The sequence below is a fragment of the Periophthalmus magnuspinnatus genome, chromosome 14, assembly GCF_009829125.3.
Source record: "Periophthalmus magnuspinnatus isolate fPerMag1 chromosome 14, fPerMag1.2.pri, whole genome shotgun sequence".
Classification (NCBI taxonomy): Eukaryota; Metazoa; Chordata; class Actinopteri; order Gobiiformes; family Gobiidae; genus Periophthalmus; species Periophthalmus magnuspinnatus.
Genome location: NC_047139.1, coordinates 3,809,655 through 3,823,585, shown reverse-complemented (window position 1 = coordinate 3,823,585; position 13,931 = coordinate 3,809,655). Strand labels below are relative to the sequence as shown.

Below are 13,931 nucleotides of genomic sequence, written 5' to 3'. Positions count from 1 at the left end.
ATATGTGGACAACACATTTTGGGTTGTCTAGGCCACAATTCAGATTTTTAGTTTAGAATGTTCAGAATTTCTATCTATCTATCTATCTGTCTGTCTGTCTGTCTGTCTGTCTGTCTGTCTGTCTGTCTGTCTGTCTGTCTGTCTGTCTGTCTGTCTGTCTGTCTGTCTGTCTGTCTGTCTGTCTGTCTGTCTGTCTGTCTGTCTGTCTGTCTGTCTGTCTGTCCTAATATAATCTATCTATCTATCTATCCTAATATAATCTATTTATCTATCTATCTATCTATCTATCTATCTATCCTAATATAATCTATCTATCTATCTATCTATCTTATTACGTATTTATTTATTTATTTATTATTACGTATGTATTTATTTATTTATTTATTATTACGTATTTATTTATTTATTTATTATTACGTATTTATTTATTTATTTATTATTACGTATTTATTTATTTATTTATTATTACGTATTTATTTATTTTATTTTATTTTTTTTAGTATAGATACTTGTTAAAATAATTTGTATCCAGTTTTGGTACTAGTTTTAAACGCAAGGAGAAAAACAAATAAAATAAAAATCATGCTTTCAGACGTCGTGCATGGAGCAAAGATACGAGACGTTACTGAACTAAAGCAAAAGATACAAATTCAGGCCCGTCTTGATGCGTCTCGTGTGACTAATGGAGCTCATATAGAGGTGGATCAAATTAAGTAAAAAATAAATAAATATACTGTGGAAATGCTGAGTACAATAGAACAAGTCTGATTAATATATGTTATCAATTGCCTTTGTAAGACACGTTTTAAACTGTGAAGAGACTTTATGGACACTCTGTATATGTATATAATGTAAAAAGCAGGTCTTAGGGTCAAAATGGGACCATTGTGTGCTGTCTGCATCTGATTATGAAACATTTTATGGTCCAAGAACCAGGAAGTAAGGCTGGTGCGTTAGATTCCTAGTTGTTGTTAGCCTAAATATGACAATAAAACTCCACTCTGGCCTCTGAAAGTTGTGAAAAATCATGCTAGTAAATGAACATATTCACTTTTTTTTCTGTTATTAAGACAGTGAAAGTCAAGTACAGCGCCTTTAAAGTGCGTAACAGCCCCTCACCTGCTTGTCTCCATGAAGTTGTTATTGCTTTTGCCTGGAATGTTGCACAGTATGGCATTAAACCTATTTATCCCCAAGGAGACGAGTTTGCGACTGCATCAGGCCAAGGCATTTAAGGCATTTTCAGCAATAAAACCACACTTGAAATGGAGAAATGGCATCTCCATGGAGACGAGTAGCAGGTGGATGCCGCTAGAAAAGTCTCAGACAGAGAAGTTACACAGTGCGGGCTAAATTATACGAATATTAAAGATTTCATATTTCAATTTAGGTGGTCCAGTGCATGTTTTTAAAGTCTATTTTTAAAGGGTGGACCACACGCGACAAACATGGCGTGATTTCACTCGTTTCTAATTCTGTTTCTGTCTTTTTCAGTTGCAAACAGAAGCTGTACGCAGAGAAACTTCCCAACACCAGTGTGATCATCCCGTTTCATAATGAAGGCTGGTCGTCTCTGCTCAGAACAGTCCACAGCGTCCTGAACCGCTCCCCCCCAGCGCTCATCCACGAGCTCATCCTGGTCGACGACTTCAGCGACAAAGGTACTTACTGTTTGGACAGGGGCGGAGCCAGGAAGGAGGGCTCGAGGGATGGCTAATGTTCCCCCTCCAACAGAGCCAAACCGTTCGCCTCTTTTTTAGCGTGGTCAGGACTTGGCTTCATGGGCTCTGGCGCCAATTCACTTCCTGTCGTGTTGTCTGGGGGATCAAAGATTCAGACTCGGGGTAAAAAGTTGAACAGAGTTTATTTACAAACGCAGAAATGTAAATGTTGATTGACAGAGCAGACAGTAGAGAGCGGGGTCGGAGGCTGGGGTGTTCGTACCGGTCAAGGTGAGCTGGGTCGGAGGCTGAGGTGTTCATACCGGTCGTGAAGAGCTGGGTCGTAGGCTGAGGTGCAGGGTAGTTCCAAGGAGCGGGATCTGGCGCAAAAACGAGAAAAAAACAGCTGAGTATAGAGAAAAAACTAGACTGAGCCCAAGCGGAACTGTCCACCGGGGGATACACAGTTGAGCTGGCGGAGTTTGTAGGATCCACGGGCCCTTTGTGCTCCAGCGGTGGAGGCTTGATTGCTCGTGGGCTACTGGTGTGTAGTGGGCGGTGCCAGAGTCTCCGCCCAGCTCCAGACTCAGACACAGAAGGGAGGGGGAAAAGACGGCACAGAAACACAGGGACAGACTGGGATCTTGACACTTTTTATTGGAAAAAAAACGCCATGAAACTTGCCCCTATACCTGCTAGTCTTAATGAGCTTCATTCAACGCTACTGTAAACTTCATTCAACGCTGTGGGTGACGTCACACTCACTTCGTCCACTTTTTTATACGGTCTATAATCTTGACAAAAAAAAAAAAGTAAGCTGATGTAAAAATGTATCTATGTATTCCGCAATATATTGGCTTTATAAAACACTAAAGGCTGAAAATTTACTGCAAACTACTTTAGAACGGTGACTAAAACGCTGTTCAAAGGCCCCAAAAATGTAATTGACCCCCATTCAGGACCTTGACCCCTCCTAAAAAACTGTCTGGACAAATAAAATATGGCGTTTATTTTATGTTTAGAGCTTAGAATTCAGGAAATACGAGACTTGCCGATAAGATGGCTGCGTAGCGTTTTCACTCCTCTCCCTCGGTTCTCGTTTTTTGATTCAAAATACTTCCTAAAGTGAGAGTTTGACAGATTTAATTCAAGGTCTACTGTGTCTAAATACCCTGAAACAACCGAGAAATGGCGGAAGGCACAAGAAGGCACGCAACGGCAAGCAAGCAATCTGAGACGTTTCCCGACAAACCACCTGCGGAATCACTTTTTGACGAACACACAAATCCAGACGATGAATCTGACAAACTCGCAAACACGATTACAAGCCCGATTAAAGTATCGCTGGATGAGAAACGTGAGTTCATTTAATCACAGTTCGGCAGCTTCGAAGGCCGTTTAGAGAAGATACAAGCGGAAAAAATGACAAACGACACAAAGGATATAAAAAGGTTCAAGACGGATCAGAAAGAACTATCTACCAAAGTTGAAAATATGCGAATAAACGATAATTGACAAGTACAACATCCTCGAAAAAGTAATTGCTCTAATGTACGAATTAAAAACCTACAAGAATCGCAAAGGGGGAACCAACCCGTCGTCCTACATCGGCGCCACTTTGCCCAAATGGTTTCCTTCACAGGCAGAGTTCAGTTTACAGTAGAAATAGTAAAAACTTATGAGAGAACGCTCAGATATTAACTACAAAACAGGGTTAAAACTGGTGGATTATGCTGGAGAAAAACGATAATTTGAAACAGTAGTGAACCTTTACGCTGCAGGATGTATAGATATATCGTTATGATTTTTGTTTGAATGAAAATACTGATGTAGATGAGACGAGTGGCTAGCGGGTTAGCGATGTCCAGTTGTATAGATGAGCAGAACGAGCAGCAAGGATTTTTTTTTTTTATATAGTTCATTTCTGATTGGTTCTATAATTGTTATAATAATGATTCAAAAATCCGTTTCATTCCCCGTGCCTGCTTCAGATCATGTGAGAGGTTTAGCTGCTTTTAAACCTAATGAGACCCCATGGAGACGCGGGAACATTTAGTGCGGTGAAGATTACTCAAAATTACCCAAATAGCTGCGGCCTTTGTGGCGAGCTGAAGTGCGACCTTTGGCAGTTTGTTTCATTCCCGGTGAATCTTTAGCCTTAATCTGAACCGCAGCTCAACAGGGGATTTTTGAGTATCATTCTAATCTAATAAATACCAAGAGATTATTAAGTTTGCAGCATGTAAATTTTCCTTTTGGAGATTTGATCCGAGAATGTCAGGATAGAATACATTTTGGGGCTTAATATTTCTCATGTGTATATTTTGTTGCAATAGCGAGGAGATTTTTGCCATTTTTTTATGTAATAAGTTCAGACTTGAGCTTTAGATTACTTTTAGAGCTAATTATTGGTGCATTTGAGTCCAGTCGACTTGTGTGATTCTCCCATCTGAGAGTATTCTTGGTTATTACGTAATTGGCATAAAGTGGTCTTCAGTATTTTTATTTTATTTCAATATTTAATAACACATTTTGAACTAAGAATCTGTACCCGATAGACTGTTTATATAAATGGACATAGCTAACCTGCTAGCTGCCACTGCGTCCTGAACAGGAAGTGATCATGGGCTCACTTCCCGCTCCATTCACCGCTGCCGTGTCCCAGTTTGAGGGTTTCGCACTTCGTCGGCTGCATTTGAAGGACACTTACGTCACTTCCGGTGCGACAAATGTGCCCCTGCGTTTCCGTGGAGATCGACCGCGAACGAAGCGAGCATCCGGGCAGACTTCGCGCACTTCTGTATCCCATCATGCACCGCGCGTCACATCTTCTATGGGAGAAAATGGAGTCAGCAGCCGTTACTGTTGCTAGGCGACATACAGGTGCAGTTGTTGAATTGGGCCATGGCATCTGGCTTCAATTCACTTTCTATTAAAAAACTGTGTCCTCTCTCTGCACCTGCTGCTGTCAGACCCGTCATTTTGGTCTTAAATGTTCGTATTAACCCTCTCTACATGATCCTGAGGTTTTTATTTCACTTTTGTGTCTGTAAATCAAGATATGATCATTAATAACAGACAAATCCAAGGCGCCTTCTTTTCCCGACATTGCTCCCACTAGCGTTAGCAACAGGTTTGATTGACAGCGTTGCTAAGGGTCCACTCTCTGCTAAACCAGCGGTGCAGGTGGGAAGAGGTGTTACCTTCAGCAACCGCGCTCCGGATTGGCTCTTCGGTTGCTATGATACTCAATATGAAACTTGGCTCCAAATTAGCCGCTATAACTGCTAGCCTCGATTAGCTTCATTTGTCTGGAGTCACACTCACTTAGTCCACTTCTTTATACCATCTATGCTTTACTCTTCACCTTTGTCAAGAATGAAACCAAAACACTGGCTTTCTTATTACAAAAATAATCTGAAAATAAACCAATTTCAAGTTTATCTTTGCTCACACCGATTGCAGTCCTGATCAAAACATGTATTAAACCCCCACAAACTCTTCACTTTCCCCTCCACATCTAGAACCCGGTAAGAGTCGTTTCGTGTCCTCGCTCAGCTCCTTAGAACGTCTTTGATTCTCCGCTTAATTAGCCGTGTCTGTCACCGCGCCTGACTGAACGATGCATTTATGTCCCCTCGTTAATGAGATTTTCCGCTGCCTCAAACTCATTTAGAGGTTACCACCCTTCACAGACGAGAGCGGGCAGACAAACCGCCGCTGCGAGTCACATGAACACAACTCTGTTTACTCATAATTATGTCATGTAATGTCACACAAAATCTACAAATGACTTCAAAATGTAAATAGCTTCGGTTGGCTGCGGTGGTTGCCTGGAAACAAGAGGTTCACGGAGCAGAGCCTGGGTTATGTAAGGTCATTAACACCAGGGGGAGCTAGACAAGGCAAATGAGGGCATTGTAAAGTACATTTTTAAAAGGAGACAGATGCAAAATGTACTTTAACAAACTTTTAACTATCTCGTAATGGTTTTCCATCATCATTACTTTGTTTTCAGATGTATTCAGTCTATTTATGTTTAAGTAACTCTGTATTTGTCTTATATTTGAAGCTCGAGTGCTCGGAAAAGTCTGTGTTTTGACCACAGCCTGTATAAAGAAGTGGACTAAGCGAATGTGACGTCACCCGTAGCTCATCGAGGCTAGAAGTTATAGAAGTGCCGCTGGTTTAGCATGAAGCGGGCTATTAGCGACGCTGTCAATCAAACCTGTTGCTAACACTAGCGGGAGCGAGCATATGGGGTCGATGGAGCTGGAAGCGCGCTCATGATCACATCCTATTTGTAACACAGCGGCTAGCAGGTTAGCTATGTCATTTTATATATACAGTCCATGGTTTTGACCTACATCTGTAAAAATAATGATAAATAATAATAATAACGATACTGTGCGGGGTAAAAATCCACTACTTGTCTTGATTAAATGAGCAGAGTATCAGTTTTGTAGTTTAGAAGCGAACTTTGGCTTCAATTCACTGCTATAACTTCTAGCCTCGATGAGCTACGGGTGACGTCACATTCTCTTTATACAAATTATGGTCAAAACAGAGATGTTCCGAGTGCTCAAGCATCAAATATAGGACAAATACAGGGTTACTCAAACATGCATAGACTTAATACATCTGAAAGTAAAGTAATAATGGAGACCTGTTCATGTTAAACCACAATACCGATCTATCTAGAAAATGTGTAAATATAAGATAATGTGGAAATTTGTACTCTCCATTTGACCTGCCACTGTGCTGCTGGAAAACAGTCCAGTCCAAAGGTTAGCCACAGTGTCCAGGGAGCCCCACACAGTGTCCAGGGAGCCCCACACAGTGTCCAGGGAGCCCCACACAGTGTCCAGGGAGCCCCACACAGTGCCCAGGGACCCCAGAAGTGTCCAGAGACTCCCCGCACAGTGCCCAGGGACCCCAAAAGTGTCCAGGGACTCTCCACAGTGCCTATGGACCCTGCACAGTGCCCAAGGACCCCAAAAGTGTCCAGAGACTCCCCGCACAGTGCCCAGGGACCCTCCAAAGTGCCTACGGACTCCCCTCACAATGCCCAGAGACCTCCCACAATCCCCAGGGACCCCACACATTGGCCAAAAACCACAGTGCCCAGGGACCCTTCTTCCAATTTTGTTTTTTATTTTTTTCCCATAATGCCCTGTGTTTAGGTGAAGGATTAGCCTGTGCATGTTTAAGTGAGTGAAAAATACAGGTGCTGCTGAGGCTGGAGCTGGAGGCCTTGAAGAATAACAAAGAGGAGAATTACAGTTGTTAATTAACAAACGTAGACAGGAAATTATTCAGTATAAGATGTCGAGATGCCACGATATCAACAAACAAGTTATTTTCCATTGTCAAATACAGTACCATTTCTCTGGTATGTGAAAATCAAACATTCTGTATGATTATGTAAAGTTAAAGGTCTTATATTACACAAAATGGACTCTTGTAGCTTTAAGTCATGTTCTAATGCTGTTACCTCATTAAAAACAGACCTGGAATTGTGTTGTGTTTCATTCACACGTCTGAGAAATGCTCTGTTCCACCTTGTGATGTCATGAAGCGTTAGTTTTCAGCTACATTTCACCTTTGGTTCAGTTGTAGATCGGCAATTCCAGGGCTTGAAATGATCCAAATGATTCTAGAAACGAAGGTGTGTGGAGTTTAAAAACACAGCGGCGCACTTCCTGTATCACCACATGACATCACAAGGTGGAACGGAGCATTTTTGAGAGAAGAACTTGGGGTTTGTGCGTTAAACATGTGCGAATGAAGCAAAACACAACTCCAGGTCTGTTTGTGACGAGGAAACGACATTAAAACAGATCAGAAAATGGCGTAATACGGGCCCTTTAACGCGTCATAAACGGTTAAATCCTGGAGTAAATATTACATATAAATGATCTTTTTTAATCTAAATCTCTTACCGTTGTACAATACTGTGAGATAAACTATACAGTCATCCCTATAGTCAGATGACGGGCTGTCGAAGCGGCTGAAGACTCGTGCATACCAAACACAATAAGTAACTCTATTAACATAATTCTCCTCTTGTTCATTGTCAGGGGCCGTGTCTTTCCGCAGATGAAATGGTTCCGTGATGAATGCTTTGCTCTATGCACTATTTATTACCCAGAGTTCAAAGCGGCGCCGGTCTGTTCAGCCTGTCCAACTATATTCCACCCCACCCTGACCTCTGCACACGTTACTTCGGCTTTTATTAAAAAAGTTAGAGCTCCATTATGAGTCCTGTCCAACTGACATCAATCACACGCGGCCCAATAAAACCACCAAGGCCAAAGATGGCAACGTTCACTCCAGAAATCCATACTGCAGAAATTCTACAGAGCCTCACTGCATATAACGCGCGCTTGCATTTCAAGGGGGGAGTTTGCCATCTTTGTTGCCATGGAGATGTGATTTCTGGTCCAGGAATGTCCCACAGTATGGTATTTTCTAAAAGTACCTTGAAAAACATGCATTCCTTTTGGCTCGTCTCCAGCTGCACGTCTTTAAGGACTAAATTTAATGCCGTATTGTGGAACTTGTACGTATTTCCATGGAGACAAGGCGGAGTAAATAGTGTAGCTTTGAATTTTTAAAAGTTATTTGAAAGTTTAAAGTTAAAAGTTAAAATTTAAGATGGCCATTTTTCTGGGGGGGGGGGAGTTTGCCGTCTTTGTCGCCATGGAGATCTTGTGCTGGAAGGTTCTGCAGTATGGTATTATCTACCTTGAAAAACGTGCATTTCTTGCGTTTTGCCTCAGTCTCCGCCTGCGTGTCTTTAAGATGAAGTTTAATGCCGTATTGTGGAACTTGTACACATCTCCATGGAGACAAGGCGGCGTACACAGTGTATCTTTGAATATAAACTAAAAAGTTAACATTACTTCACCGTAACATTTAAAATAGTCACTTTTCTGAGGGGAGTTTGCCGTCTTTGTCGCTATGGAGATGTTATTTCTTGTCCTGGAATATTCCACAGTATGGTTTTATCTATTATCTATTTGTATTGTTATTATTGTGTGGCAAAAAAGGACCTTTAAAAACATGCATTCCTTGTGGCTTGTCTCCGCTCATGTGCCTTTAAGGAGCAAGTTTAATGCCATATTGTGGAACTTGTACACATCTCCATGGAGATGAGGTGGCGTACATAGTGTATCTTTAAATATGAGCTAAAAAAGTTAACGTTATTTCACCATATGTCTATTTTCAAGTGGAAGAAACAGTTATTCACTTTAAGAGACTTTTCAGACGTAAAAAGCTGATTAAGAAAAGTTTGTAAAGTATATTTTTTACACCATGTTTACAGTCTACTGACATTTTAAGGGGAAGTTTAATGCCGTATTGTGGAACTTGTACACATCTCCATGGAGACGAGGTGGCGTACATAGTGTATCTTTAAATATGAGCTAAAGAAAGTGAACACTATTTTACCGTCAAATGTAAAATGGTCAAACAAAGACAAAAATATGAATATACTTACATTGTCTAACCATAAACTTTGGAAATATAAAACGCCGCCAGTTTATTTCACCTGCTCAAATTTCATCATAAACCGTCATAAAGTCGCTGTACCTGATTTTTACCGTCTTAAAAACATGAAAAACAGAGTCACACTTTTTTCATAGTTTGTCCGGGGGTGCGACTTATATGTGAAATTATTAAAATATATAACGGAGGATGAAGAATTCAATGGATTTATTGATTTGCAGTGAGATCCAGAGTAAAGTTGCTGCTTGTTTTTTCTGCTTTATTTATCTGATTCACTGTTAATATCTTACGTTAACAAACCAGACACGTGTTCAGTTCTGTCTGTGCTTCATGTCGCTGAATAAATATAAATGTTACGTTAGCGTGATGTACTGATATTCAGACTGTTGTTTTATATTTTATTGGTTTTTTTTTTATAACTTGCCTTTAAAGATAAAATGTCTGTTCTTGGTCTCAGATTTTGTAAAACCAATTTCCCCAAAAAATGCGACTTATACTCCAAAGCGACTTATGTTTTTTTCTTCATTATTATGCATTTTTTGGCTGGTGCGACTTATACTCCAGAGCGACTTATATTAATGTGCATTAGTCCAGTTTTGCATGTACTTGAAATATTTAGTAGAAAAGTAACACACTCCAGACTGAAACTGCATTCAGGCTTTATTAAAAAGTATTAAAATACACTTTAAACTTTCTTATACTACAATTATACTACTATTATAATACGACTTATCCTCCAGTGCGACTTATATGTTTTTTTCTTTATTATTATTCTTTTTTTTTTTGGCTGGTGCGACTTATACTCTGGAAAATATTCACTTTAAACAGTTTGTAATGGTCCAAAGTCATTCCTCACTCACTCACTGCACTCTCCCCGATGAGTTTATTAGTGCTTTTAACAACAGAGTGGAGCGGAGCAGTGAGTTTTTGCTGCTGTGACGGTGAAGCTAACAACAACTAGCATGCTAACACACACTTCCTGATTGTGCGGACGGTACACAGCGGACTTATGCAGTGTATCTGTTTCTGAGGCTTGACAAAGTTTTCTCAAATACACGGGAAAAGAATGTGGTTTTGAAATAATCCCGTTGCACAAACACAAAGAAGCGCCTTAAGTGAGCGTGACGTCTTGTTTTAATAAAGACTAATGCGTTTCTAGACGTGGACTCGCTCTCGTTAGCTTGATTAATCGCCTCCTCGCTTCCTCTCAACACTTTGAGCTTGATTTCAATTAATCCGGGCAAAACGAACCAATCATAATTAAAAGCCCCTCGCCTCTTCTTCACACGGGGACCGCATTGATGTGATTAGCGCCGCAGATAGCAGCGGTCACCGGCGTTTTTTTTATTGTTTGATTTACGGCGCGACGCGTTTGACCCGGTGTCGCCCGGTCGGTGTTACGGTTTACAGTGGAAGGTCATGATCAAACGCGCCGTAAAAGAGTCACCTTCAAACGTCCAGACTCGGGAAAGAAAAACGGTTTTAATGACGCCGCAGAGAGACTTATAAATGCGATTGGTTGTGGGATTTTTTTTATTTTTTTTAATATTATATTGGAAAGTGAATGGTTTCGAGCAAATAAAAAGGGAATAATTGGATTGAATCGGAGTTTATGTGAAGTCGCAGAGTCGCCGTGGGTTCCGGAGTTGAGGGAACGTCTACGGCGACTGATAGTAAAGATAAAAAAAACTACACGTTGTTATTTTGATACGTCCAAGTTGACTCATAAACGTAAAAAAGAAACGACTAAAAACGTATCAGGAGATGTCATTTATTTGCCTAGAATGCTGCAGAGTATGGCATTAAAACTGTCCATCATGCAAAAACAAGCGCTCATATGTAAGTTGGCTTGCCTCTCCACAGATGTGACCAGTAACTCGGGCTCTTTGTATAAATACAGATGAAAAAGAGCCAACTTTAATGCCATACAGTGTGTCATTTCACATTGTAAATCGATAACATTTCCATGGAGACAAGAAGATGGCAGGTCATCAACAAGAAAAGCTGTCCCTGTGTGTGTCAGATGCCCTCCCTGTGTGTGTCAGATGCCCTACCTGTGTTATTTTCAAATATCATTAACACCATAATTGTATTTTAAATTATCATAATCTCCTTTGTTCTCTCTGTGTGTCCCCAGAGCACCTGAAGGGGGCGCTGGAGGAGTACATGGTGCGTTTCCCTAAAGTGCGTATCCTGAGGACGAAGAAGAGAGAGGGTCTGATCCGGACGCGACTCCTCGGAGCCGCCGCCGCCAAAGGACAAGTCATCACTTTCCTCGACTCCCACTGCGAGGCCAACGTCAACTGGCTCCCCCCGCTGCTCGGTGAGAGAACTGCAACTCGCTACTCGAACTTATAAGGGTTTTATAAATGATCACTGCTACGGCGATAACTACAGGAAGTGGTTAGGACGTAATCAAAGTCTCTTCACTGTCGACTGGCTCCCCCTGCTGCTCGGTGAGAGAACTGCATAGACTTAGACGAACTTTATTGATCCACAAGGGAAATCATCTGGACACAGTAGCTCACACGTCACAATATAATTTAATAAAGATAAAAAATATAAACGGTAATAATACATTCAAAATATAAAACAAAAAAACAAAAAAAATACACCTAAACAAAATAGGTTCAGCTCACAAACGTCAGAATAGGTTTTGTTGCCATTGTCAATGAACAAAATTCACGAACTAGAAACTTTGGCGCTTCGGCGGTGAGACCCAAACATAGACTGTATATATAAATGGACGTAGCTAACCTGCTAGCCACCCCGTTCCTAACAGGAATTGATCATGGGCGCGCTAACGGCTTCATCTACTCTGGCTCCAATTAACTTTCTATTGAAAAACTGTGTCCCCTCTCTCTGTCTCTGCTGCTGTCAGACTCATTTTAGTCTTAAATGTTCGTATTAACCCGCTCGACATGATCCGGGTGTTTTTATTTACCTGTTGTGAAAATTAAAACATTAATAACAGACAAATATGACGCCTTCATTCCCCGAGGCCACTCCTGCAAGCGTTAGCAACAGGTTTGATTGACAGCGTTGCTAAGCGCCTGCTCCCTGCTAAACCAGTGTCTGTGGATGCAGCATGAAGTTAAAATAATACAAATAAAAATGACTGATCTGCCTAAGTAACAGGTGATTTTATTATACAGTCATCCCTCACTATATCGTGGTTCACCTTTCACGGTTTCGCAGATTTTTTTGTGCAATTTTACCTGCTTTTTTACAGCATATGATTGTGCATTGTGTTGTGCGTCCTGATTGGCTGTTGGACTGTAGACCATTGTCCATCAGTCTCCTCCGTGCCGTGTCTCCTGTCCAGTACAGAATGTGTTCAGACAAATTTACATAAACGTTGGATCTCAGTGTGACTCTGAAGTGCTGTACGTTTGCAATTTGTTTTCTCCCCGACAAAACCCACGATGTCGATGAAACGTTCTGCACCGACAAAGACGCCGACGAAGGTTTGAACTTTGAGAGAGTTTAAACGAGAGAGAAATGTGAGAAAATGTTAACGCCTGTGTTAGAAAAGTGTATAAAGTGTGTGGTGAGGGGTTTTACAGACAAAAACATATATAACTATAAAAAATAAAGCTGATACTTCACGGATTTTGCCTATTGTGGGTTATTTTTAGAACGTAACCCTCACGATAAACCAAGGACCACTGTACACATTATTAAAAGCGCTCAGATTTCTTGCGCCGAGACCTGGCCCTGTGAATATAATTAGCCGCCCGTCACTGCCTCGCTTCACACTGTTCAATTCAAACGGATAACAGTTGGTCTTTTGACTGTGTGTCCTTTCTGCTCATTCAATAATATAGATTTTACAGCAGCGGTATCAATAAGACTCGCTTCAGAGTGACTCGAAAACAGAATTAAATCTATACTCTATACCCTTTGGCCGTGTACTGCGCCGTCCACATCCCTCTATACACAAATATACGCAGACAAATAAGTGTCTCTGCTCGTGGTCCTCTGCCGTCGGGTTTAATACAGTACAAACATGGCCGACGTCTGGCTGTGAGGCTGAGTGCCGCCTCGTTCCTCCATCACCGGCTCCACTTAGGTCTGACTTCACTCATGTTTCGCAGCAGGAGCAGGCACCCCGAGGGACGAACTCGCATCCAGCTAATGACCACGGCAGCGCTATGCAGCTCCGATGTTTATACGGCACGCTGAGAGAGAGATGGGCTCCGGTACAAGGAGGCGTGGAGGAGCAGGAGCAGAGGAGCATGGGAAAATGAGCTGGAGCAGATAGAAGCAAACGTACAAATAGAGCTTCTCAAACAGTTTATATCAAGGGCCCGGTCGTGATGTGTTTGGATTCAGAGTGGCACCGGGGCTGTGCCAGATTTAACCCGTCCACAGCACGACTAACCCAAGACGACGGAGTAAGGAGGAGCGACAGCGCGGTTTGAGTGGACGCAAATGTGTGTCAGATGCCCTCCCGTGTCTGTACAAACATGTTCTGAAATGTGATTCTTGCCCTCAAATATCGTCGTGAGCTTTGGGTGATGACCAAAAGGACAAGATCACGGATACAAGCGGACAACACAGGGTGAGGAGATCGGGATAGGGAAATAGGGAGCTGGGTCACATGGGAGGAGCTCGGAGTAGAGTCGCTGCTCCTCCACGTTGAGAGGAGCGGCTGAGGTGTTTCAGGCATGTCCCACGAGGAGGAGGCCCCCGGGAAAACCCTTGGAACCCTTGGAGGACGTGTCTGGGGTGAGGGAAGTCTGCGAGTCCCTGCTTAGA

At 41.9% G+C, this 13,931-nt stretch overlaps 1 protein-coding gene across 1 annotated transcript in view; it reads left to right on the top strand.

The window, feature by feature from the left end:
- The window catches only part of LOC117381327 (polypeptide N-acetylgalactosaminyltransferase 10-like), an 88,130-nt gene that overhangs the window by 33,427 nt on the left and 40,772 nt on the right, over positions 1-13,931 (top strand). The window contains exons 4-5 of the mRNA XM_033978279.2: positions 1,495-1,661; positions 11,308-11,493. Of these exons, the coding sequence (XP_033834170.2) occupies positions 1,495-1,661; positions 11,308-11,493 (353 nt within the window). The remainder of the gene's footprint in view (positions 1-1,494; positions 1,662-11,307; positions 11,494-13,931) is intronic.